This window comes from Thamnophis sirtalis, unplaced genomic scaffold (genome assembly GCF_051295495.1).
Source record: "Thamnophis sirtalis isolate CommonGarterSnake01/CBP01778 unplaced genomic scaffold, rThaSir2_p1.2 scaffold_7, whole genome shotgun sequence".
NCBI lineage: Eukaryota > Metazoa > Chordata > Lepidosauria > Squamata > Natricidae > Thamnophis > Thamnophis sirtalis.
This window is the reverse complement of record NW_028261387.1, coordinates 44,498,182-44,525,470: the sequence shown is the minus strand read 5'-3', so window position 1 is coordinate 44,525,470 and position 27,289 is coordinate 44,498,182. Positions and strand designations below refer to the sequence as shown.

General features: G+C 38.6%; 1 protein-coding gene across 2 annotated transcripts in view; it reads right to left on the bottom strand.

The window, feature by feature from the left end:
* The window catches only part of SORT1 (sortilin 1), a 53,651-nt gene extending 26,984 nt beyond the window's left edge, over positions 1-26,667 (bottom strand). Inside the window, exons 1-2 of one of the 2 annotated variants that reach the window (XM_087719874.1) lie at positions 26,405-26,667; positions 4,447-4,506 (exon numbers count right to left, since the gene is read on the bottom strand). In XM_087719874.1, coding sequence (XP_087576000.1) covers positions 4,447-4,506; positions 26,405-26,608 — 264 coding nt within the window. In that variant the 5' untranslated portion in view covers positions 26,609-26,667. Of the gene's footprint in view, positions 1-4,446; positions 4,507-26,171; positions 26,305-26,404 lie in introns of those variants that run through there. The other variant, XM_014058312.2, reaches the window with a different exon arrangement.
* Positions 26,668-27,289: the final 622 nt, after the last annotated feature.

The window sequence follows — 27,289 nt, the reverse complement described above, 5'->3', positions numbered from 1 at the left end:
CTCAGCTGCAGAGAGCTGCAACCCCCCCCCCCCCCCAGCCAAGGAGGAAGTGCCCAGTGGCTATGCTGGATAAGTTTGATGGAAATCAAGCCATGTTTGCCGCGTTTCTGGGACAATGCCAGCTGTTCCTGAGTTTGAGAGCGGAGGACTTCCCCACTGACCAAACGAAGGTGGGATTTCTTATTAGTTTTCTCTCAGGCACAGCTGCCCGTTGGGCTACCCCCTTGTTAACTCAGCCGAGCCCTTTGTTGGATGACTTCTAGGGTTTTTGCCAATACTTTAAGCGTATGTTTGAGGATCCCATTAAGGGGGAAACATCAACGAGACGTCTGAAGTCACTTCAGCAGGGGAGTGGTTCATTGCAAGACTATGTAGCCAGGATTCAGCGTGGAATTAACCAGCTCTGATGGACACTTTCCAAGATGGATTGTCTGATGCCTTGCAAGATGAATTGGCGAGGGTGGACAGGCCACCGACGTTCAATGCGTGTCATGTACCGAGATGGACAGACGATGTGCTGTGTTTCTACTGTGGGGATCTTGGACACCTGGTGGGGAGTTGCCCTAAGAAGAATAGAAGGGTTGCGCAGATTGCGGCCGTCCCTCAGCAACGATCTATCGTGTCAGAAAACTGGCACGTTTGTGCAGCTGTGATACCCCATTCGTACAATGTAGCGTGCATTCGTGGAGCGTGGAATCCCAGGGGGGATGCCCTGCCTAGGAAATCAGAGAACTCTGACCCTGCGGACTCGCTTCCACCTCGGACTGTTCTACCCGTGGCATAGTGCGCTGCAGTTTATCATCCCGTGAGCATACAGTCTCTGATACGGGATACGCAGTGGGGTGACAAATGGGTGGCGCGACGAAAGGCAGAAGTAGGGCCGGCTTCCCCGTGGACTTTGGAAGGGGATCTTTTGAAGTATCAGGGCCGGCTCTATGTTCCCGCAGGGCACATCCGTAGACGGGTGCTCTCTCAGGTTCATGGCGCTTCTACAGCGAGACATTGGGTTTTTTTCCAGACATTGCGCCTGGCATCCCGTCAGTTTGGTGGCCCTGTTTAAGAAATGACATGCGGAAGTGCATGGAGTCGTGTGTCCAGCGCCAATGGGCTAGGTCTGCGAGGAGGGCTTCGCCAAGATTCCAGCCCTTGCCGATCCCAGTCCCCGCAGCACAGGACTTCATTTCTAGGATCCCAGCGGGGTACCAGTGTCGGGACTGTGTTCCGTGGAGGCCGTCACCAACCCTTCCGGGCCACATCCCGAGTGTCAGAACCGGGGGAAGGGCCCTGCAGTGCGGGATATTGTGGTGGACCGGCAGGAGTTGGTGGAGTTGCCGCCAGACTTCGACGGCGTGGGGTCTTATGAGTTGGTGTTGGAGAGGATGGAGAACCCTGGACAGGGTGTTAGGGCTCAGCCGGAGCTGTTAGAGCTGCAGCCAGACTCCGACAGCACAGGGGCTGGTGGGTCGGCCTTGGAGAGGGTGGAGGACCCTGGACGGGGTGTCGACGCCGCGCAGGGCGGGAGGAGATGTAGTGGCCACCGGATACCTGGGGAGCATTGGATCAAGGGGAATGTTCCTGCAGGTATTTGGGAATTACGAAGGAGGAAACACAGGAGATGAGTGCGGGCCATCTTATGGACAATCCATTCCGACCGCATCCGGACTGTCAGACCTGGGGGAAGGGCCCTGTGTTGTGGCTCGGTAGGAGCCTTTGGAGCTGCTATCAGACTGACACAGAAATCTACGAGTGGTTTCAGGATGCTCACAGGAGAAGATAACAAGCAGCTGGGGCTCGTTAAGGATCTCCTCCTGTGGATAAAAGACTGATGATGCCATGCCTTAGTTGCAGTCAACGTTGTTCGTTGGTTCCGTTCCTGTTCTAGTTCGTGTTCATGATTCAAGAAGCACTTGGATAAGCACTTTGAGTTGTGAGCCGCGCTGAGTTTCCTTCGGGGGGAAAAGGGCGGCATATAAATATAATAAACAAACAAACAAGTGATTTGCTTTATGTAAACCTGGTTTGCTGTGAGAGTTTGTTTTTGCATTTGCTGTGTAACTTTTTGCCAGAGAATTTATCTATGTTTATTTTGGGCTCGCAGCCAACAAAAGCCAGGACTGATAAAGACATTCCTTTGCAAGCTGTGTGTGGCTGTCGTTTCTGAAAGAGCAAAGAGGGGGGTCAGAACAGGTTTCTATCAGGCTGAACTGGTTTCAGCCACATTTCAGCATACTCATATAGTATGGCTATTGAAAAGGTAGATCAAGCAAATAGAATTTATACAGACAGCTGAATAATTCCTTAGAAATAATTTAATGTTCATTTCAAAAATTAGGTGTTATATATTACAATTTATGTTAGATCATCTTATGAAAAAAAAATCCTCTTCTTTGTATTTCAGTTATTTAATGCTTAAGTTCCTATCCTAAACCAGGGGTCAGCAACCTGCGGCTCTGGAGCCACGTGTGGCTCTTTCATCCCTCTGCTGTGGCTCCCTGTTGCCAGTTGGCACCACAATTTTGAGAGGAGCTCCCGTTTGAGGGGAGGAAGGGGGAGCAGGGCGTACCAGGAGGAGACTCTATGGCAAGGGGCAGGTTTTCTGGTCAGCTCCACAATTGATAGGGCTTTCAGTTAGGACAGGTAGAGGAAAAAGGACGCCGCACTAGTAGGAGATTCTATGGTGGGGAAACTGGACTTCCGGTCAGCTCCAGCATTGAACGGTGGGCTTCAGGTGAGGACCTTTGTTGCTCTTTGAGTATTTAAGGTTTCCGACCCTTTCCTAAACCATCACCCTATTTCTCTTTTTCTTTGTTGAAGGAAGGATAATTTCTTTAATCCCACATAATGTGTCATCTAAATTAATTCTCTAGATAAAACTTTACAGAATAGTATCAAATGTAGCTATCATTAGACTCCAAATTGTGCTATAGTATATTATTGTGTACAATATCACAATAGGAACCAATTTTCTCCCTTATTTCTAGCTATTCATTAGAAATACAAATGTTTAATCAAAAGAGAAACTTAAACTGTCAGTAGACTGTTAGTTTGAAAAATATTTATATAGCTTTGATGGAGCGATGCATCAGAGCTAATATATGATAATTCACTTGGCTAAGTATAAAAGATTTGAATTGCAATCTTTTTTTAAATGTGCAGTTTTTTTCTGGAATCTCCACTTGCCTTTTGATTACTGAGACTGTGTAAATACCTGGATTGTACATTGCTGAGACAAATATATTAATAAATATCTTTATAATTTATTCTTTCCCCTACCCCCCAAAAAAATCACATTTCCAATCTTAACACATCATAAATTGGAAGTGTCTGCTTTTTAGTAGTATCAGAAATGATGCTCTTATAGTGAGCATCAGTGAAATTCCTGAATGAGCATTACATTGGATTTATTGAAAGTTAGAAGAAAGATTCCATCAGGTTAGTATTTGTTTGTTTGTTTGTTTATTAGTCAACTCCAATGGACTGAGTTCAGCCCCTAGTGACTGCATGAACATGATCATACATTTTATTGGCACAGAGGTGATTTGCCACTGTATACTTCCACAATTATTGATCTGAGAGTGGAGGGGGGGGAGAAGTCTCTCATCTAAATATTAATCAGGTCTGACTCTACTCACCTTTTTTTAGTTAAAAGTTGGCCTAGTTATTGATACTGTTGGTAGTTTAAATAAAGAAGTATGAGAAGCAGAGAGAAATAACTAGATTAAGATTCCATTATTTTTGAAAAAAAGAAAAAGGAAGTTGGCAAAACTACATCAGCTGCTACTGGGCAGCACCTCAGTGTCTCTGTTTTGTTCCTAGTTTAAAAGGAAGAACTAGAAAAACATATATGATTCTTCCTAATTCTTCTCCCAATATGCTTGATTAAATCCAACTCTCCATGAAATCAGCTGACAATGTATATGACCCTTGTCATCTGTCCTACACTGTACAGTGGATAACCTTGATTGTGTCTAAGAATTTTTAAAATTATACAAATAAAAAATGCTCTTAGCATTCTCTTTCGGTGTGAGGTAAACAAGCAACAGCTTTGTGGAGGATATTAAGAAATATGTGGGACTTTTTTCTCCACACCAATAAAGCTTCATCACTGAAGCAATTATCACTGCAACTCTGAATGGGTAGATAGATGTTACTTACCAAACCTGTGTGTCACTTCATTTACACAACAAAACACCCACAACAGTTCTTTGTTCATGCGTAAGATGGCAATATTTAAAGGAAGAACCAGAATAGCTTGCAGCTGTAGAGAATAATTTCTTTTCACCCATCAGGCAAAAATACTGTAATTCTTTTTTATGTGGGAAATTTAAGGCAAAAGCATCTTTATTTGAAAGCACGAAACCAACACTGCATGGAACTATTTCATGTATTGTACTTTTGCTCCTTCTGAATACTTAAAATATCTGCTCAACCAAGTTCATTACTTACTCCAGTGCTATCTCCAATCCAGGAAAGGGACACTGAGCCACTGAGGTCATTGAAGACACGCTGTAAAGACAATTGCAAATACATTTTAGTTCCTGCTCCTGCAGCTGACATTATTCAGCAAATACCCCTTCCCTTTCTTCCAAAAAACTTTCTTCCTAGAAACTTATTTCTTGACACCATATTCCTCACAATCTTATTGTCTGTTAATTTTAATAGTTATAATTTCCCAATAAAGTATATAAGATAAACTTATGGGGTTGATTCTCTAGAGCAGGTGTGTCAAACTCAAGGTCCACGGGCCGGATCCAGTCCACAGGGTGCTTAGATCTGGCTTGCACGGCCGCCCTGGAAAAGGCAAAGGACCTGCCTGTGGTACCTCTGCCAGCAAAAATAGAGCTTGAGGGGGCTGCGCACAGCCTGACCAGGCTCTGTTTTTGGCCATGATGGACTCCTGCAGCCTTCTGCCAGTGAAAACGGAGTTAGGGGACGCTGCATGTGTCCATGCCCCCCCCAGCCATGCCCGTCCCGACCCCCTTGAGGTCAAATACAACCCTAATGAGGCCCTCAATAAAATTGAGTTTGACCCCCCCCCCCTGCTCTAGAGCATGGGTACCCAGTCCACTATAAATGCACCCCTGGACAGCTAGCAATGCAAGCTCACAAGATTGTAATCATCTAATATTATTGTGTGATTTATATACATTAACTATATGATATATTTTAAATGAGGCCCAGCACTCTTCACTCAACATGGCCCAGGCAAGCCAAGAGGTTGGGCAACCATGTTCTAGATGCTTTGGCTTGGATGTCTTTACCTATGCAGATTTGAAGAAGGGACTGCATCATACTTAAGAGAAAAGCAGAGATTAGACTATTTTGGATGTTTAAAGAAGTTTAAAGAAGTTTGCTGCTTAATATTGTAACACATTTATTTTCATCTCCCTTTTTCATCTCCCTTGAAATATTACTACATTTTTATTGACTAATAGAAGTAGGAAAATTGGGAGAGATTTCATGTAAATTTACTTACAACTAGAACTACTAACGTCTGTCAAGCCATGCAAAGGTGTGACCAATAATTCTCTTTTCTTAATATAAAGATCAAGTTGGCATTGAAGTGAGTTTGATTCTTAGTGACTGCATTGTTCCAGGAAACTTTTCTGGAATTCCTAGGCAATTCTATTCCCATATACTCACCAGAATTAACTATGTTTACCTTCATCTATAATCTGGTTTGATAACAGTATAATCACCTCTTAAGGCACTATCAATGTATTCTTCCTGCAAATGAAATCTGACCAGAATCAAATACCACAGATCTCTTAGATAAGAATCTGCTGATGTAAAAAATCGAAAGGCTTCTTCTAAGTATGCCACTTCATTGAAGCAAATGAATACATCTTTCCTACAAGTGAAGTCTAAGCAAGTTAAAAGTTAAGATAACCTTTATTGTCACTTTTTTCTGTTAATACACTGGCACACATTAAAAAATGAAATTCTGATGCCCACTCTCAAAACTAACACACACACACACACACACACACATACACGTCACAGACCATTTAGAATACATAGCGGAAAAAAGTGTCTTGATGTTAACAAGGTAAAATGTCATAGTTTCTCTTAGATAAGCATTATAGTTAGCTATAAACAGGTGGTGGTAATGACAAAACACAGTTACAAAAGCCATTCTTTCTCTAGAACAGAATATTACTACAGTACTTCCTCTCATACTTCCTCTGTTTTGTTTTGTAGAAATTAGTTATGGTAAATATTCTTGGTACAAGAATATTCAAATAATTCAAACAAATAATTCAAATTTCCCCTAAACTGGGAAAAGATTACTGAGACTAATAGATTTTCCCAGAATTAAGAATGTATTTATAAAGTACCATAATATTGGTATTACTCTAAATAGTTCTCTCCAACTTGATGCAAATACTATAATTATTTTCTCCACTGTCTTTTTTCTCCTTTTTGGGTGGGTGGGTGGGTGGGTATTATAATTAAGGTAGTTTGCTTCAATGACACAAGTACAAGATCAGATCACTCAAACATTTTTTAACCTAAGTGGGAATAAAATAAAAAAAGGCTCCTCACATTTCCCATTCTCTTCTAAGATGGTTTAAAAATGATTTGGGCAGAGCAACTGTAAGCTAAAAATAAATTAAATAGGCCAACCGTCCATCGTTCCAGTATGCATCTGGTCTTTAAAATCCGCTCCAATATGTAATTAGAATACAGCATTAGAGAACTCTGTGTAATATACAATAATGTTCCAAATTTCTCTTATGTATATTTCCTGAACTCTGTGCCAACACCTGCTCAATAGGATCACAGCCATCACAATAAAATTGTGCGTTGCATAAGGCATGACACTCTTAGTCAGTGGTGGGTTTCAAAAATTTTTGGAACCTCTTCTGTAGGTGTGGCCTGCTTTCCGGGTCCACTGGTGGAACCTTTTCTAACCGGTTCGGTAGATTTGACGAACCGGTTCTACCGAATAGGTGCAAACTGGTAGGAACCCACCTCTGCTCTTAATGTTCCAAAGATACAAGCCAACCTTATTGTTGCTTGCCTAAAGATATATGTTAATGTTACTTCAGAAAGAAAAATAAATATGCATGCAAAATTCAAATCACTAATTCTTCTACAAAGGCTGTAACACTTACTTTAACAACTCCATAAGCACCTGAGCCAAGAAATATCACAATTCAAACACTGCTGTAAAGTAGAAAACAGACTACTTAATAACCAAGACTAAGGTGACCAGATTTTAACATTGGTAAAGAGGGACATCACTGACCGGGGGGGGGGGGTTGATTATTTTTTTTAAAAAAAAATTGGACTTTTTTAAAACGCCACAGGACGTGGGACAAATTGTTCAAAATCGGGACTGTCCTGCCAAAAGCGGGACGTCTGGTCACCTTAGACTAGAGGTGCTGACTGAGGAGGAGGAGGAGGAGGAGGAGGATGAAGATGTCTCCTTCAAACGGAAGCATGTGACTGACAATTCTATATATAACTGAACAGTAGCTTCAGGTGAGAAGGTTCTTGAAGTGGGGCTGAAAATTTTTAAAAATGCTTTTCAAATACTTGAAATAGAGTGATGCTGTATTAAACACTGCTTGTAGGCATATAAACATCCATATGGGTGTTATATGTGCACTAAAGCAGTGCACCTGCTTTGTATAAATAGCAGTGCGCTCTGTTCTCACACTATGCAATCTTGGATCAGTTGTGTGTGGAGTTTACAAGTGTGTTAGTGGAGGGCTCAAAGTGGGCAAAACAGGCAAATGTAATTCATGTGTCAGCTGAACATGGATTGTGTAAAACACCAAAGAAATGCTGTACTAGCATCTCATGGCAAGATCATAGCTGCTTCTCAAATTAATGTTGACCCAGGCATTTTTTCCCTCAGAATTATCACCTTTCCCACCCTCCTGCCTATTGTATTTATTTGATCTCCACTTACATAGTGTAAGGATTGAGTGAAAAATAATGGCTCTGAGGTTGTCAATTGCCATAAAAGGTAGTACTGACATGTTAGAAATGCTGAAGCATTGTTTTGTTTTGATTGTTGAGAAGTAGTTTTGAAAAAACATTGGGTTGCTATTGTTTGTGAAATGGAAGGCTGTGATAGGTTCTCAAACTTGCTTTAAGCAACGTGCCACGACTGAATTTTTGAGTGCTGAAGTCGCTTCAACTGAAATTCACTGCTGAAACCAGCTTCTTTATGGTGATGATTATGTTGTCATAAGTATAATTATTGCTGGGCCAAAAATATAAATATGGTGAACCAGAAAGAGCTGGTTTGTATGATCAAAAATGAAGTGAATGTTGCAATAACATCATCAAGCTGATGAATTGATTCAGGGCAATTAAATCACTCAAAGGGAGATGCTGTCGATCTTGGCATTTCACAGGAATATGTGAGACACAGTATTCTTCAATATCAGCAGTACAGTTGTGTGCGCAGTGACAAACTGCTTTATGATGTCATTTTATGATTTTCAAACATTTTGTACATTTTTCTGTGTACAACAATAATAGTTATATATTTGTTTTTTAAAAGGATCCTGTTAGGAGGGCTATGTCATTAATTTTGGAGGATGACTTGCTGAAATACTTCAAAATAGTCTTGTGTCTTTCATTTGTAAATATTTAAAATTTCTATACAAGTCCCTCCACCAAAATATGTATTTTATATTCTAATGAGATACAAGTAACAAATCTAGTATTAATGTTTGCCATACCATGGGAATTAAATATGTATTGTCTGATGAGATTAATTTCTCATCACTTGTCACTTTAAATAAACAAAAATAAAAACATAATGCCGTATTATTGTTCTTATTGGAGTTCTAATAAAAATTTTCTCTAGTATTTCAATCCTGTGTATATTTTCTTAAAAATGGCACCAATTAGCAAAATGTTTACAGTTTACCAATAGACCTGTTTGCCATGATAGTGAAGCTATGAAGAAATAAAATGTAGTCATTTAACTACCAACTCACTCCAGATGCCTTTACCCAGTCATTAGGTCTCAAATTAATCTACTTCCAAGGGAATGCTGCTGTGAAAGGGAGTATAGTACAAGTTCCTCTGCCTTGGTTTATAAGCATAATAATTAGTAAGATTTATCTGTATGTAAATAGTCATAAAATATCATTATATGAATTAAATGCAGTCTTATTCAAGGATATAAATTATTGTTATTGGCTATTTTTAAAAAATTAAATATAATATAGGTAGTCCTCAACATACAACAGTTCATTTAGTGACAGTTCAAAGTTACACAAAAAAAGGACTTCTACTGTTTTTCACACTTATGAGCATTGCAGCATCCCCATGGTCACAAGATTTACATTCGGATGCTTAGCAACTGACACAGATTTATGACAGTTGCAGTTTTCCGGAGCCATGTGATTCCCTTTCGCGGCCCTCTGACAAGTAAAGAATGGGGAAAGCAGATTCACTCAACAACCATGTTACTAATTTAACTGCTATGATTCACTTTAAAAAAGGGGCAAGAAAAATTGTAAAATGGGGCAAAATTCAATAAATTTCTCACTTAACAACATAAATTTTGGGCTCAATTGTGGTCATGCATTGAGGACTACCTGCACTTATCTTCAGTGTTACTTCATTCTGCTGTAGCATTAAATTTCATATAGAACAAGCTTGTTCTTTCACAATTGTGGAATTGTTATATAACTGTCTACCTTTAGAAAAGTTTCTCTTGAGTTAAACTCAGCTCCTATAATTTTATTGATGCGTCGTAATTTTCTTAGCAGTAGTATGGAAATTGTCAGTTGCTTTTGGACAATTTTTAATATCCCACTATCCCCCACCTCCTCTTTCTCCCTCTTTCTCCTTTTTGTCCTTTCTCCTCCTTCCCCCCAAAAAGAGAAAGAGAGGGAGAAAGAGGAGGTGGGGGATAGTGGGATCCTTGCTGCTTTCTGAGCTGCACTGAGGTGCCATGAAAAGAAAGCATTCACAACCCCCCACCCCACCCCCAAAGAAGGATCATCAAGGAGTTGTGGAAATATGTTGAATGAACTGCACCTCAGCTGTCAAAAATGAACCTGCGGAGTCTTCGAGCAGAGCTTTGTCAAACTTGATCATCGGAAGCCGCAACTAACTAACTACATATTAACAATTCACTTAGAGATCTTAGGAGGAGAAACTCGTTTCGGAGCGCCTGACTTCAGCCAAAAACCCCGGATTGGGAGCAGCAAGAGCTGGGAAGTCACACTTCACATAGCAATCCCGGCAGGTTTCCTGCTGGGCAAAAGGGCGATTTTTTTGCCTGCTCGATGCTAACTGGCAAGTCACCCTCTCCTCCTGGATTTCTCTGTCCCGCCCGCTCCTGCTTCGCAGCATTCTCACTTCCCTTGGCCGCCACCATCCTCCCACAGCACGCCCTTCCTGCCGCCGCCGCCATCCTTCGACTGAGGCTCAAAAAACAGCAAAACAAGAAGCAATATTTCGGGCCTGTCCCGCACAGCCGAGCAAAGGCGGCAGGTTCTTCAGGTTCCCCCCTTTCTCTGGCCAAGGATTTCGGAGAATGGCAGGTCCCGAAAATGTCAAACACGCCGGCCGCGCAAGTTCCCGCCCCCGCCCTCGTTCCTGCCCCCGTTCTTTTGGGAGGCCTGGCATCTTGGGCAAGTCCAGGACCTTGCAAAGGCCTTGCGAGGTCCCCGAACATGTCAAAGACGCCGGCCGCGCTGCATAAGTTCCTGCCCCCGCCCTCGCTCTCGTGCCCATTCTTTTTGGAGGTCTGACATCTTGGGCAAGTCCGGGGACTTTGCAAAGGCTTTGCGAGGTCCCCGAACATGTCAAAGACGCCGGCCGCGCCGCGTAAGTTCCCGCCCCTGCCCTCGCGCCTGTTCTTTTTGGAGGCCTTGCATATACATGTAAGACCATGTGCAATTCAGTAAGGCTTACTCCTTAATATATTAGTTCAGGACTTACAGCTTAATGATGTCGGTTTTTCCATATTGTATCTTTTCAATTTACTACTGCAGAGCGACGTGAGCTATAGTGCAGAATCCCGATGCTATCGCGAGTAGGATAAGTCTTCCCTTGAATATCTAGGCTTTCTGCTTTCCGAAAGCATCGAACTGAGAGATTAAATATTTGTCTCAATGAATTGGGATGAGTGACATTCTCGTTCCTACAGAGACGGCTACAGCACTTTATCTCCTCCTTCGGAAGCTGTCTCTCGTGATGTTTGCGAGCCAATCAAGAGTGTGGCTTTGAAAACCTGCGGCGTGATCATGCTACGCAGAAGCAAGTTTCTCTCCCCGAATATGGAGGACGTAGTGTATCCTAGAAAATGAGTAAGACCCGCTGGCAGCCCGTATCTGCCTCTTTACATTGGTAAAGATAAAAATGTAAAAAAAATCGGGACTTTTTAAGAACGCTGCAGGACACAGGACAAATTGTGCAAAATCGTGACTGTCCCGCCAAAAGCGGGACATCTGGTCACTTTAACCAAGAATAGTATAAGAATCAATATGAAACACACAACCTCTGAGTCACCAAATATATGAGATGAAAGCTTCCCTGGCATACATATGGGTTCAAAATAAGAAAAATAAAAGCATACTAAACAATGCGACATTGGCAGAACAATTACAGTTCAAAAAAACCAAGCAAAGTACTTCATCCTCAGGAATCCAGGTGCAATTGTTAGATTCCAGAGGAAAGGAGATGGCACAAGAAATGCTGCAAAACACAGTCTCATTTTGATATTGCTTTCCTGAACACCATATATTTAATGCTGCAGAAATAAAAATTATAGTCATATTATAATTTTAACTAGCAATGTGTTTCATATGAATAACAGTTTAAGGAAGAAGCAAATACTGTATTATAGCTATAAGGTATATAAAATAGAGAAAACTGATACTATGGGGGTTAAATTACCCTTGGCTATGGAAACATAGCTGTAATTAGCAACCAGTCTGAAGGAGGAAGAGGTTGCTAAGAGCTATTTGTGTAACAGACAGCTTCTTCGATAAAGGCACAGAAGGGGTAATATGAATGCTTCTGAACTATTCTAAAAGCTGGTATCTGTTTCAAATATATCCTTAGCTTTGTTGCTAAATATCAGCCTACTGGTAGAGTTAAAATTTAGAAGCAGCAGTAAAACTGGATGAACGCATTTGGTAGAAGGAACAAGGAACAAGGAAGACAAAAAAATGAAGAGAAAACCAAGAGTTATTACTTCTGTGTTGAAATAGAGCGTTTTAAAAATCTTAAACTGCTGTGTTGCTTCACTGGAGACCCAATGAACTGTATTACTTAACAATATATTTTTAAAAATCCCAACCATTTAATTCTACATTTTCTTCAGGGGCTCAAAGCAATTTACTTTTCTTTTTTTTAAAAAAATCACCCAACCCTGTGATATATACAGATAGTCCTCAACTTATGACCATAATTGAGCTCCCAAATTCTGTTGCTAAGTGAAACATTTATTAAGCGAGTTTGCCTGTTTTACGAACTTTCTTGCCATCGTTGTTAAGTGAATCACTGTAATTGTTAAATTGGTCAAACAGTTGTTAAGTAAATCTGGCTTCCCCATTGACTTTGCTTGCAAAAAAGGTTGCAAAGGGGAATCACGTGACCCAGGGACACTGCAACTGTCATCAATACATACCAGTTGCCAAGATTGCAAATTCTGATCACATGATCATGGGGATGCTACAATGGATGCTACAAGTGTGAAAACTGGTCATGAGTCACTTTTTCCAGTGCCATTGTAACTCTGAAGGGTTACTAAATGGACTCTTGTAAGTCGAGGACTACCTGTCTTGAGCTGAAATTGATAGACCCAAAGTCACCTAACAAAGTTTCCATGGCTGAGGATAGATTTGAATCTGGGTTCCCATAAGGAACCCTTGTAACAGCCAACTCCAATAGCCAAATGTCACACCTGCAAGAAGACTCATCATAAACACAGACTCACCCCCAACAGCCTGGGCCTGCCTTCAAGAGTGAAGGGACACAGGGCAGAAAGCATCATGCAGCCAAGAAGTCTCCATATCCATTTGCACTACTCAGCTGACCCTGAGAATACAGTAAACATCCAGGTGGCCTCAACGACCCCCTAAAAGAATGCAAACTGTCTGCAAGAAATATAAATCCTTTGTTCTCTACCATCCAGTCACAGCTGAAGAAGCTTCTTGGTTGAGAAGCAAAACGTCTTGAAAGAAGAAAGGAAGGAAGGAAGGAAGGAAGGAAGGAAGGAAGGAAGGAAGGAAGGAAGGAAAGAAAGAAAGAAAGAAAGAAAGAAAGAAAGAAAGAAAGAAAGAAAGAAAGAAAGAAAGAAAGAAAGAAAGAAAGAAAGAAAGAAAGAAAGAAAGAAAAAGCAAGTTCAGTTGCCTCCCGAAAATGCACCTTTGGGACAACCATGATCTGGATGTCTGAGAATTTCCATAGATTTCCCCTTCAAGAATTATTGACTAATCTGAATTCTCCAGAGAACTGTGTAACATTTTGACTTGAAAGCCATTTTGGCTTCAGAGAACGCTCCAAAGCACCATTTTGCTTTTGAATATAAAAAACTAAGTACTGAATAATTAGGTTATATGGTTTTCTCCCAATTTTTATTCTATAGCTCTAATTCTATCGCCACCTATTCCTTTTTCCAAGGTTACTACACTCAACTCAGCATCAGAAAGTTATTTCCTTGTACTTTCTTAATAAGAAAGACTATGGCTCCTTTTTGGCCTCACAATGAGTTTCACTTTGACAATATTCTCTTCATAACTCTGTTCAGAAATTTTAATGAGCATTGGCCAGTTCTTGATACAGCAATCCAAGAAGTACAGGGGAATCCTGTAGAACAGTTAATTTGATGCCTCCTACTTTCTTCGGAACAGCTGCACTCTGAGTCATTTGGCAATTTCTTCCACATTAGCCCTCATTTTCAGAGCACTGTAATCTTTTGTTAGAGATTACAGCATTATGTTATTAATTTTGAGGCTTCTTACTCCAAGATAAAGCTGCATACTAGGCAATCTGAAGTTATTAATAGTGAGTACATTTCCTAATATATTAGTTGGTTTTTAATAAGGAAGGGTTTTTTTCTGTTGTTCACAAGCATTTCTGACAGAATGATTATGGATAATTGCTCCCTTTGATTTTCTTGATTTCTTTGTTTCTCAGGGCCTTCTTATAAATTATACTTATAATATATATTTATGTACAGTCTATCTATAACTATGTAGGTAAACTGTACCCCACATTAAGGAACTAAACATTTATAAACTCCACGTTCATAAATATGTAGAAAGTTTGCTGCTTAAATTCTCAGCAATTTTATATCAATTGATGGTTGCTATCAAGCATTTATTTTGAACACTTATACATTTATTTCAACTGACAATTGAACAGTTGACAGAGTTAAAATCACAAGCTAGACATAGCGCAGATTTTTGTTTACATTCGTTTTCCTTCTATATATTTCTTTGGGTGAATCTTAAAATCAAGGTCATCTTCCTTGGAAGCAAGTTCTGGTAGCTCACAATTTACAAGCACAATTTCTGTTGTTAAGCAAGACAGTTACTAAGTTAGTTTTGCTCTGTTTTATGACATTTCTTTCCAAAGTTGTTAAGTGAACCACTGCAGTTGTTAAGTTTAGTAACACAGTTGTTAAGTAAACCTGGCTTTGCCTGAGAGGTGGTTGCAAAAGCTGATCTAAGGACCCTGCAACAATCATAAATACATTCCAGTTACCAAACATCTGGATTTTGATCACGTGACATGAGGATGCTGCAATAGTCATATATGTGAAAAACAGTCATAAGTCACTTTATTAAGTTTAAACAGTCACTAAATGAATAGCTGTAAATCGAGGACTATCTATTCAATGTGCGTAAATGTTTTTGCAACTTTGCAGTGAAATTCATTTTAAGAAATTGCAATATACAGGTCACAGGCATGGCGTACAAGATACAAAGATTATATTTTCTGAATCTGTAGCATTAGATACACAACATAAATTATGTTTTCTCTTTACCATTAATTTTTACAAAGCAATTTTATAGTCGCCCAACCCAAATGGACTCTACAAATATGCAAAATACTTACCCATTTCAATACAAGTCAAGTTAGCATCTGTTGCATACAGAATGAGAACTTGTAGTTCAGAAAGGCAAGAATTCATCTATTTAGTTTCTGGTCAAAATTGGAATTTAATGCAAGCTTTGTGCTTATACTCAAACTGCAGAAACCTAGTTAAGCAGTTACTGTTCATACTAAATGTACATTATAATTTGCAATATATTGCAAGTAACTGCATACCAACAGTTATGAACTGCAGAATGAGTAGAATTACATGACAAATACAGTTTAGAAAAAGTTGGAAAGCTCCTAATCATGTTGAATCTCAAGTGCCTAGTTCTTCAATTTTTTTCAGATATTTGATTCCCATATTGCAACAACTGCAGTTTGCTGATGTATTTCACAATCCAATTAAAATACTGATTTTAACTGAATCTATTACGGAAATTACCCTGCCTTGTTACTTTGCAGACCCAAGAGTATTCTAAGTTTATATTCATTTATTAAAACTGGATATATGTTACAGACTTGCACTGAGATGATAGGCTTTAACATGTCTGCCATGGTACTAGAATTGATGATGTTTGTAGATTTAGTTTTGCTGATTTTATGGTATTTTATTGAAGGTGCTGCACAATAATTTTTAAAGCACCTTTTAAGGGACGGTGGCTCAGTGGCTAAGATGCTGAGCTTCTTGATCAGAAACGTTGGCAGTTCAGCGGTTTGAATCCCTAGCACCGCATAACGAAGTAAGCTCCAGTTACTTGTCCCAGCTTCTCCCAACCTAGCGTTCAAAAGCATGTAAAGTGCAAGTAGAAAAATAGGGACCCACTTTGGTGGGAAGGTAACAGCATTCCATGCACCTTCGGCATTTAGTCATGCCGTCAATATGACCATGGAGACATCTTCGGACAGCACTGGCTCTTCGGCTTTGAAACAATGAGCACTGCCCCCTAGAGTTGGGAACGATTAGCACATGTGTGCGAGGGAAACCTTTACCTTACCTAAGTGGTTTACAGAATCAGCATATTGTCCCCAGTAATCTGGGTCCTCTATAAATGCACAAGGAACAGGAAGCGTTAAAATGGAACACAAACAGAAAATGAAAAAACAGATGGCGTCTTCTATAAAATAGTTAAATAATCATATCCAACAAGTTTATGTGAACAGCTCTTCATTAAAGTTGAAAGAGATGTTGAGCTGTGTATTGCAGCAGAGTTCTCCTCAAGCCTGTGCTATTCAAAATATTTCTAAATTAGAGAAGGGGTTAAAATTGGGTTTATCAAACTTTTTGACAACACAAAGATAAGGAAGGACAGCAAACATCTTGTAGAACAGTAGCGTGGCAATAGGCATAAGGTAGCCAAATTAATTTCAGTACAACAAACATAATAATTTGGGTAGGAAGAATTAAAGATAAGTACACAGAATGGGGGGCTACCGCACAGCAGTACATAAGAAAAGTATTGGGATGGCTTGATGAAGCACAAGCTGAGCATGAGCCAAGAATATGATGGATATGCAGAAAAACTCAAAACAATCCTAGGCTGCATTCTCCAGAAGGAATGGGTTAAGATCAACAGAATCACCTCCACTTTCCTCCTCTCTATTTTGCATTGTTCAGATTACATCTAGAATATATTGCCAAGTTCTTGGCACTGCAGCTTAGGGAGGACATTGACAAATATACTCATGGAATAAAAACAAGATATTTGCTTAATTTTTTGTAAGTGCACTTGAGTGTTTTGTCAATATTTTGTTTTGTGTGTTTTGAAAAATAGAAAAATAAAAACCCAGGAAGAACAGTTGGAAGTGTTGGGTTTGTTTAGCCTGGCAAAAATATAATATGGGAAGTCTCTGAAACATGTGAAGAATCCTCATGTAGAAAACAAGATAGACTTGAGCAGCATTGCTCTAGTCTGGAACATATGATAGTCAGTTTACATTACAAGAATATAGAGTTCAATTGAACATCATAATGATAAGAGCTGTTCAACAATGGAAACCACTAGCTTGGGAGGTGGGTAGATTCTCCTTCTGTATTTGAACAGACGCTAACTAGTCATCTGCTGTACAATTAGGTCTTCAATCAATGCCCTACAATTAGTCTAGCCATTTTTCCGCATCTTATTCAACAAATTGAATTTCACATCAACATTTTGTTTTATTCTATCATTAGTATTAATAATCACTTGATTATACTGTCAGTTCACTGCTCAAATTAAAAGATGTATTAGTCAATGTTTTCTTTCTATAAATGTCTGTGGAACGTTAATAATGTTTACACTTTATGCTTACATCTTCTTGAACCAATTTCTTCACTGCTTCTAAGCACAACATGCATCACAAGATCTTCTTATGTCCCTAAATCTGGTACTGTATTTGTGTTATTTGACCATACATGCCTTGATGTAGTTATATGCATAGTAGATCCAATGCTAGCAGATCCAATAATATCTAGCCAAAGCTGATTTTCTTTGTTCATATTTGCTTGGAATTAAATTGCTTTTTAATCATGTAATCATCATACAGCTGCAAGGATACCAATCCTTCTTTATGCAACTCAGAAAGATTCTCTACTACTACAGAAGTCATAGTTTAATGCCCCAGTTTCTCATTTCTTCCACAAATGTCCAAAATTAATCAAACAACAATGCTTTAAAATAATCAACTCAACATTAAAATAAATTATGCAATATGGTACACAGTAGCAAAAATACTAGCACAAAACTCTGTATATCATCTACATCTGCATCTTATAGCTATGAAAACACTGCACCTGCATCACTGCTTGCTACCTTAGCAATAATATGAAGAGTTACATGAGAGGCTGCCAAGCTAAAATGCAGCAGTAATGATATGTTAGCTGGGAAACAGCTGGGGAAATTCAGATCTTCAATAAAACAGGCATTCAAAATCTAGATTGTTTACTCGAGATTCCTCACTATTAATAACTCATTTAGCATTCAACAAGAGTGAAAAGCATAGCTTAGCACCTTATTTTGCCAGAATTACTATAAAGTTCACAAATTAGTGTCATTAGCACTTCAGTATCACAATCTTTCTGGAAGGCTACAGTAAACAGCAGAATCACAGTATTTGCCTAGGTCTTGACTTAAGGCAGTTCAATTATCATTGAATCATTCAGATGGCACTGCCAGAGCATATTTGTCATATGGAGAACTATAATTTATAAGTTCTTATGATGTTTAACATCCACAATTATGCAGGAGGGATAGCACAAAGTGAAAGGAATGCACTTATGGCAATGTCATAACCAGGTATTTAACCACATATGTGAGATTACTGTGAGGCAGGATATAGGTTAGTTTCCCCAGTGCCCAAAGCATTATAATAAATCTGCAAGATTGCTAGACCAGCCTTTTCCTCAAGTCTTCCATCCTAACAAATGATACTGGTAGAACTGCCAATATCTCAAGTGAGGTGACTCATCTCAAAAGGAGTATACTGAATATGGTCCTAACACTAGTAATAATGAACAGCATTCGCCATTTATAATACAGAACCTGAAGAGGATGAGAAATTGGGCCTTTCAGCAAAAATATCCCATAATTTCACTTCAGAAAGACTGAAAATAATTGTGAGAGTTAGTTCTCTCCTGGTCTAAGAAAAGCAACTTGGTATCTAATCTAGTGCCAAAACAAGAGAAATCTAGAACATGGGTGCTCAGAGTACAAGATGTTGTGCCTTTACACAACTCGGTGCAATAAACACTGACTTTGCTAAAAGTAAGACTCACTATTGATGACTTACCAGAATTCTTCCGATTAGGGCCAGAATGGAAACAGCAAGGAACACACATCACAGGAGAAATTATTAGCAATTTAATTCCAACACTGTGGCACTCAAGAAATAACCTAACAGAAAAATAGGGAAGCAACCTTTTCAGCATCACTTATTCCAGGAGTATTTCTGAAGCCTCGAGAACCAATGATACTAACTACCAAAATATGGCAGTACAATGCAATGTGTATTTTGCAGAGAGGAAAGGTTGCAAGGCTTACATACTTATTTTGTATTAAATCCCTGAAACTTCCTCCCCTATCGAAATGGGGAGAAGCTTTGAAATTGAACTTCATCCCTGCATGCCTTTTCAACGTGTACTTTCTGAAATATGTAGTTCTTCTTACCGTCTTCCATAGTGAAGTAAATAAAAACACAGTATCTAACTATTCAAACCTTTCTTGTCCTACAAAAAGGGCAGGGAAAGTTTAGCACTCCTAGAAACTTATTCAAACCCTGAAAAACTGGTTTCACCAGTTTACTGAGCCAGAAATCATACACTGCCCTCCTTACTAAAAGTTCTATCATGATGACCTAAGATTAAAGTACGGATTGAAATGGACACACAAAACAGCTTTGAATTTTTTTCAGGGTTGCCTACATGTCAAAATATAAAGAACTCCTACATATAACTACAGTATTAGCATTGTCATTCATTTTTCTAAGTAGTATATTTATTGCAAACAATATCACCACATGAAATATTATAAATCATTGGTGGAGAAATGATTCCCAACTATCCTCTGACATCTCACAACAAGCCACAACAAAAACATAAAATACAACAGCAGTAATAAAAATATGTCAAATAATAAAATACTAAAGAAGGCACTGCTAAAAAGAATCCTCAATTTTTAGAGGATTAATGAGGAACAAAGAATGGTCTCTCCTGAGAGTGTTCCAGAAGCCACAACAATCACAAAATACACATTTTTTTAAAGCACATCTTTTTTTCTTTCAAAACAAAAACAAACACATTGCATACCACATTTACTTACTTCTGTAGTTTCCAAATTAGCTAAGTAATCAATTACGTATTGTTTAAATAAAACAATGACATTTGGTTATTTATCCTGTTTTTATTTTTTGTCTTGGGAACTATGGAAACCCAGAAAAATTCTTGACAATGATACTAGATTCTGGCACTGTGTATCACCATGCCCATTTCTCAAGCTTTTTTTCCCAATAAAAATATATATAAAGACAAATTAGTGATACATAAGGTAGAGCTCACCATAACATTTGAAAAAATAACAAATATTTTAAATAGTTTCAAGAGTTGATATTGATAATGAGACAGTAACTGATACCCACATATATAGTACATTTGGGAGATTCTTTTTGAAATGCACCATTTTCATGGAATTGCCTATGATTGAATAGTCTACCATAGCTGGTTAATGAAAGACAGCAGGAAAATGCTAGAAAAATATTCAGACGAAAGAAATTAACTCCCTATTCCACTTAGCAAATAGAAAAATTCAATTTTAATTAGGTCAGCAATGTGGTTCTTATTTCCTCTAGTGCAATGGATCTTAGAAGACATTGGCCAAATCAGGAAGGGAAATTTTGATGATAAATTATGAGTTAGTGTAGCACTGCCAAATATAGATGCCCTAACAACTGGAGCAATGCCACTTTATGAATCAATGAATGCCATTTCATGCAATCAAGCCCAGCGACCAGGTCCAGTTGGAGATTTTCATATCCCAGGTTAACTGTGTCCTGCCATCATTGTTAAAGTGGTAGATGGTGCAGGCAACAATCTGGGGTGCTACTTGCAGAACATAGCCATCCCATGCCCAACAGGCAGTTTCCCCACATTTTCTCTCTTATTGGTACAACACCCATTGCTGCCAGACTCTACCACTGCTGAGCTGATCAAGAAGGAAAATGCCTAATGACCATGACATGGAAAGGGCACTCAGCACTTCTGATAGTTGGTCAGCATTCAGTGCCATACAGTGCTATTGGGCAGACCATCCTTCACAAACTTTTGATTTTAGGCATACAGCACTCCTGTGAACATCTTGCACCGCAGTGGTGTTGTTTTCACTAGATCTTCCCTGCTGCCCTGGGTGGTAGCAATGCTTGACTTGTCTCGAGACATTTTATCGTTTTGAGAAAGGCAGAATATAAGTTAAATCAATATGATGATTTATAAAGTTAATTAGTAAGAGAATTAATGGGCATTAAGACAACTTAAATTGAATTTAAGCAATATAAACATACTTAAATTGATCATAAATTTAAACATTGGAATATTTTCCAGAAAATGTAAATAATTTTGAACTGTGTTCAGATGATGCTTTATAATTTCTTGAAACTTAAATCGTAATTTTGTATGGCATTAAGTTCACCTCTTCATGAAGAAACCTGCAAACATACATTTATCATTATTTAAAGTAACACAACTATACAAAATATACGTGACCTTATTACTTGAATATATGAATATTATGTACTAATAGCTCTATGATAAATGCAAGGTCTAAATGTCATATCCTAAATTATCTTAGTGTCTCCCTAGATTTGGGTTAGCTCTTATTCGGAAACTGACATTTTCAAACCCCAGTAAGAAGTATAGCTGCAATACCCTTGAATACGTGAAGGTTCCCAAGATACAGTCAGAGTGTGGCTTAGTGTCATATATAATCTTGTAACAAATCAAATAAGTCTGATATTGAGTATAAATTTAATTCAGAAAATAGAAACCATTTATCGACTATACTGTAATTCTGGACGTGGACTTAAACTACATCTGAAGTTCGAGTTTCCTTTAGCATAGGACTTAAAGAAGATTTTGCTTATTTGTTAATAATAACTACAGACGCTATCAGATTGAACCAAAATTGCTATTAATTGTTTATTCTGATTATTCATATCATATTGGTTGCCTTTTCTAATTATTGATAACAATAGTTTTAAAGTAGTACATTGATATAAGATCACCTTTAAATATAGTACTGTAGTTAATTAAAAAAATCTTATTTAATTTTACACAGTTTGTAATTGTTTTCTAGTTTTTATTTTTTTATCTTTTTACTTGGCTGCACTTTTAAATATCTGTTTATATTTTGAAGAAGAGTCCTAGTTAGCTGATACAATGGGTGTGAGACAGCAGCATGAAGTTCAGATATAATTTTAACTATTACTTTTAAATTTTGCAAAGAAATCTGTAAGAACATTGTGAAAGCCATTGTTAGCTTTCTAGTCTCCAACAGGCACTGTCTATTCTATTACAGATGACAACAACCGAACACACACTACAAGCAAACAATTCCACATTCTTTCACGTATTGAGACATCCAAGCTCCCGTGAGGCTCTTTTATCATATAAGCTTTGCATTGAAACAGATGAAAAATATTATTGTATAAGCTGAAGGCAAGGGCAGACGAGCGAAGTATCCAAGTATTTCACAGTTCAGCGGCAGATGGAATTAAACCAAGGTCTCAATTCCTTTCCATTCCAGCAAAAATAAATAGCTTTTAGAAGCTTATCATAACTGTAAGCTGAATATCTGAGATACATCACATAACAAGAAATGATTTCCAACTTCCAAAGCTTTACTGAAAGTGGACACTTTAATATCAATGAAATTTTAGGGCAAACAGGGGAAAAGCAGGAACAGATGAAAAGAGAAGATAAAAGAAGGTAGATGCAGGTCTCCAAATACTAAACTCAGATTTCCCATCAGTATGGATAATGGTAAGGGACAATGGGAATTACAATCTAATACAGGCAGATCGATAGAGACTACTTCAAATCTATCTCTATTACTGGTGACCACTCAACAAAGCTTTCTTGGCAATAATATGAATGTGGTTTGCAGCTGTTTTCTTTCAGAATGTTTTTCAACTTCTCAGACAAGGCTTATAACTCTAAGATTTCTTAATAGACTCTTGTTTAATATTAACCAGGTCTGATCCAGCTAAGCTTTTCTAAGATCAGCCAAACCTTGCTTTAAATTATCTTCATATTAGGAAAAGTATCTATAGTACCAGCAACACACATTTTAATGGATAATTAGATATTTTGAATAAAGCCCCCTAAATCAGGAAAATTGGGAAAAGAAACTTTAAACAAGTTGGTAAATTAACTGTAACATAATTCCCATACTGTGAAACCTAAGCCACAAATAGCCTAAAGAAAGCATACTAACTGCAGGCCCATTGTCTTACCAGTTGGTCAGGTTTTCCCTTTCTATTAAGGCCAGAGCTCTGCCTTGGCCACCAAGAGTATGAAATGAATGTTTCATCTGACTTCCTACTTTGAACTCTCTAAAAAATAACTAGAAAAAAACAGACCTTAAGGAAAGGTAGGAGGGAGGCAACCTTATGATTCTGGCAAATGAATACACAAAGATATAAAATGAGATAAGATATTCTCAATAGATATATAAACATTAATTTGTTACAAAACACAAATTAAAAAAAACACAATTCATGGACAAGAGGGGGAGAAAAGGTGAAAAAGCAAAATGTCATTGAATTATACATAAGGACACAGATTGCCTGATACTGGATAATCTTTTTTCTCATATCCTAAAAAATGGGGGGGGGTTAGTATCCCAATCATAATTATATGATTTTTCTGAATTGTAAATATTTTTTCAGATAAGTATTTAGCTGCAGATGGATTAATAAGTATTCAAAAACTGAAAGTTTTGCAGTACATAAACTGCAAATTTTAAATTTAAACATTGCAGAAGATAATTAAGACAGATAAGATTTTAGGTTTACTAAATATAGCATTTTCTTAATATTTTAAGAATATTTCTGCTATATATTGTTTCTTTAACTCAGCCATGTACAATAGTATTATTAGAAGTACATATACAAATACGTACCAACTGTTACTTAACACAGTTGATACTTGTCCTAACTAAAATGACAGTTCAACATAAAAATATATTCAAACTAAGTCAGTTAGAGAATGGGAACAGAAAAGAATGAAACAGGTAGGTATAATGGATAACCTCATCAACTCTGGTTCACTAATGGGGGCTCAGATGATCCACAGTTATTTATTAGGAGGTTTACACTTTCACACACATGCAATATTCTGATTTACCAGGACAAAACCCTCCAAAGTACAATACAATAATCAATGCCATCAATACTGAGATGAATATGTTGATTAGAATCAACATAAGAAACTTTTCAGAAAAAACACATTTCTGCTTCTTATAATAACTATTTTTCCTATAAAAGTGTTTAAGTATTAATATGTACATCCCTTTCAAAATCCGATATGGTACCATAAAGCAGTTATGACAAAGCACCTTGAGGCAAATTATAGTCAGATAAATCAATACCAATGCTATGTATCATATATTTAATGGTAATATTACACAAAATACAAAAGCAGCACAATCTCTATTGAGAAAGAACACAATAAACAGCATATCAGAAGAACATTATTTTTTAGAACCAGATTCAACTGAGCCAATCTGCATTTAACAGAGCTTTCAGTATTATATGTTCGTAAAACTGATAAAGTCTTGAATTTAGTAAAATACCAGCTGAGAATTTGTAGTAATCTCTGTCAGAATAACAATTGCTCTTTCTATTTTGTCATCTATAACAATAATAACAAAAATAGCATCAGCCATATGGACAGTAAAGAATAAATGCAACAATAATCAGGAATTGTTCAAGGTAGACATACACTTATGAAACACTCAACTCGGAGGATTTTCACTATTCTTTTCATTTCAGAATTTTATTTTAAAAGCAAGTGACAATGTAATTCCAAAAATAACACAACAGAAATTAAAACTACTACCACAGGAAAGAGCTTTGGCGGAATACTGACAGATGGAGAAAAAGTTTAGCATGCAAACTGGTTTTCTTTCTTTTCTTAAGAACTATTTTTGGACTGGGTTATGTACATTTAGAAATAATATAAAGTTATTATCACTAAATGCCTTCCATAAATCAGAAATAAAAGGTAGGCGTACTTTTCTGTTTTAAGCAAAGCAAACATAAAAATGGAAACAGGAATGGAGAGGCAATGCAGACATATGAATGCATGGATTCAAGTTATCTAACATTAAAATACACCAAGAAAGTCATCAAGTTAGATCGTATCATACATATCACAAGTATCAAAGTCACAAAATACTGGGAATAAGTGATGAATTGAATCAGCAATTTGCTTGAAAGGAAGAAAAATAGGCCTACCAAAGAAAAGTAGAAAAAATAGGAAGCAAATATTTACTGTAGGTAAGTTTTTTAAAAATGAGAATCCATCTAGAAATTGTTTTTTAAAAAAGGAAGCATGTAACAAAACCATACTAAATAAAAATAATGAAAACTGAAGACATTTGACTGGATAGGGTAAAAAAAATGAGGAAAAGGTCTGAGATACCAACTTAAACATAACTAGGAAACTTCCCTTGAGGTTTTCAGATTTTCCTTACTTGAGACCAATGTTGGAACATTGGTCAGTATTTGATATACATCACGATTTCATTCCATTTCTATCATATGTTACAAATGCCTAGCAGCGCTGCTTGACATACCTAAAAAATAGAATAGTCTTAGATTGTTTGCATTCAGGAATAGGATAACCAAATCCTATTCTCAGGCTTTCAACAGTTTACTTTCTGTCAACGGCCAGTTCCGTGTCCAACTACCATATTATCTCGGTAGAGCAATTCCCCCCCCCCCGCCCCCTAAGAGGGTGCCCATCAAATGCATTGAGCCTTCACATTTCCAGATAGCATCAGGACAATTGAGGAAGACTGGAGAAGTGATAGGATTAAGGCCCTGGATACAATAATCTTAATCACTCTTCCCTCTGTAGGAATTGACTTTTTATTTTAATCAAGCTAATCATTTCTAGCCCTGCTATTGTAGGATGCCCCATCATACAATTGCTAACCTCAGAATCAGTATGCATTACTTTTGATCCCCAAAGCAAAGACTAGTTAAGAATTTAGGTAACCTTTACATTTTATGAATATCATCAATGTTTGCATACCAGCTAAATTGTTTCCTATTTTCAAAAGCTCCAAGCGATCTTGTGGGATGCTATTCTGTCAAGGGGAAACAGTGCAATTTTCTCACACTATTTCTCTAACCAGAGCAATGACTAGCCTTTAGATCAGGAGGAGGAGGGAAAGGACATAAGCACTTTATACTTAACTTCCTCCAACTAACTTACGGATCTTTCAGCTCCCTTGTCATCTAAAAGGTGCGGTTGTCTTACCACATATGCATCACAGTCCACCTCTATACCCAAACATACAGTAGGTGTCATGTTGCCCAACGAGAAAAAGAAAACAATCTGCTCGAGTGTCATGCTACAGCCCAAGATAAACAGGGCGAAAACCAACCAGCTGATGTGTTGATTCTGTTCAGAGGATTCACTTCAAAGGCACCAAAGCTACCCTCGCGTGTTGCAGAGAGATCGTTGCCTCGATTCTCTCTCGCTCCAGCGGGAAGTTGGGTTTTTCCAAAGTCAAAGCCCACCGCTCTGCAATCACGAGCCTTGGCGGAGGCAGCGGTGCCCATCAATGCCCCAAACTTGGCCTCTCAGTCCGCCAGGAAGGCCACTCCCTGCTCTCACCTTGTGAGTGTTGTTGACAAGCACCTCCTTGCCGAAACCCTCGCCTTGCGGGCCGCATCCAGTCTCCGGCTCAGCCCCGCCGGGTAACCCCCGCCGGACACGCAGCCCCTTCGCCCCGAACCGGATCTCCCGGCCGTGGAGCGGAGCCGCCAGGAGCAGCAGCAATAGGACCCCTGCGCGCACCAAGGACGGCGACAACAACATCTCTCTCAGCCGCGGTCCCAACCACCAAACTCCGGTCCACGCTCGGGGAACTGGCTCACCTGCCGCCCGAGCCACGAACGCCTCATTGGGCTGCGCCAATACAGGTATGCGAAAGCCATTGGCTGCCACGCACGTCAATCTGCTCGACTTTCAACCGTCGGCCAACCTCTCCTGACGCTTTTTCCCCATTCGCGCAGCTACCCCCGCTTCTATTTTTTAAGCGGCTCGCTGAACTGCCAATCTCGGCACAGTGGACACTTCATTCCACCGGCTAGCGGCCATTGGCTACTCCTATTAAAAGCCTCCCCCCTTTAAATGATCCGGCTGGTCAATATCACCCCACTTTGAAGAGCGCTTTGCTCATTGGTTGATTTCCTGCAAGCCTTTCCTTCTTTCATATTTTCCGTGTAATGTAAGGCTTCACGAGAAGGTTTTATTCCTGTTGCTAGGAGGCGAAGCCGACAAGTTTTGTTTTTGTCCTTTTTTTTTAAGGGTAGCGATTAGAGCCGGCTTTCATCAATTGTGCGCGGTCGGAACGAATGGTAGGTCGGGGCGCTCTCTCTATCAAGTGTTTTCTTCTCATGGGCGAAGTAGAGGTTTAAAGCTGGCCAAGATAGGAATCAGAATCAGAACAGAGCTGGAAGGGACCTTGGAGGTCTTCTAGTCCAGCTCATTGCTCCT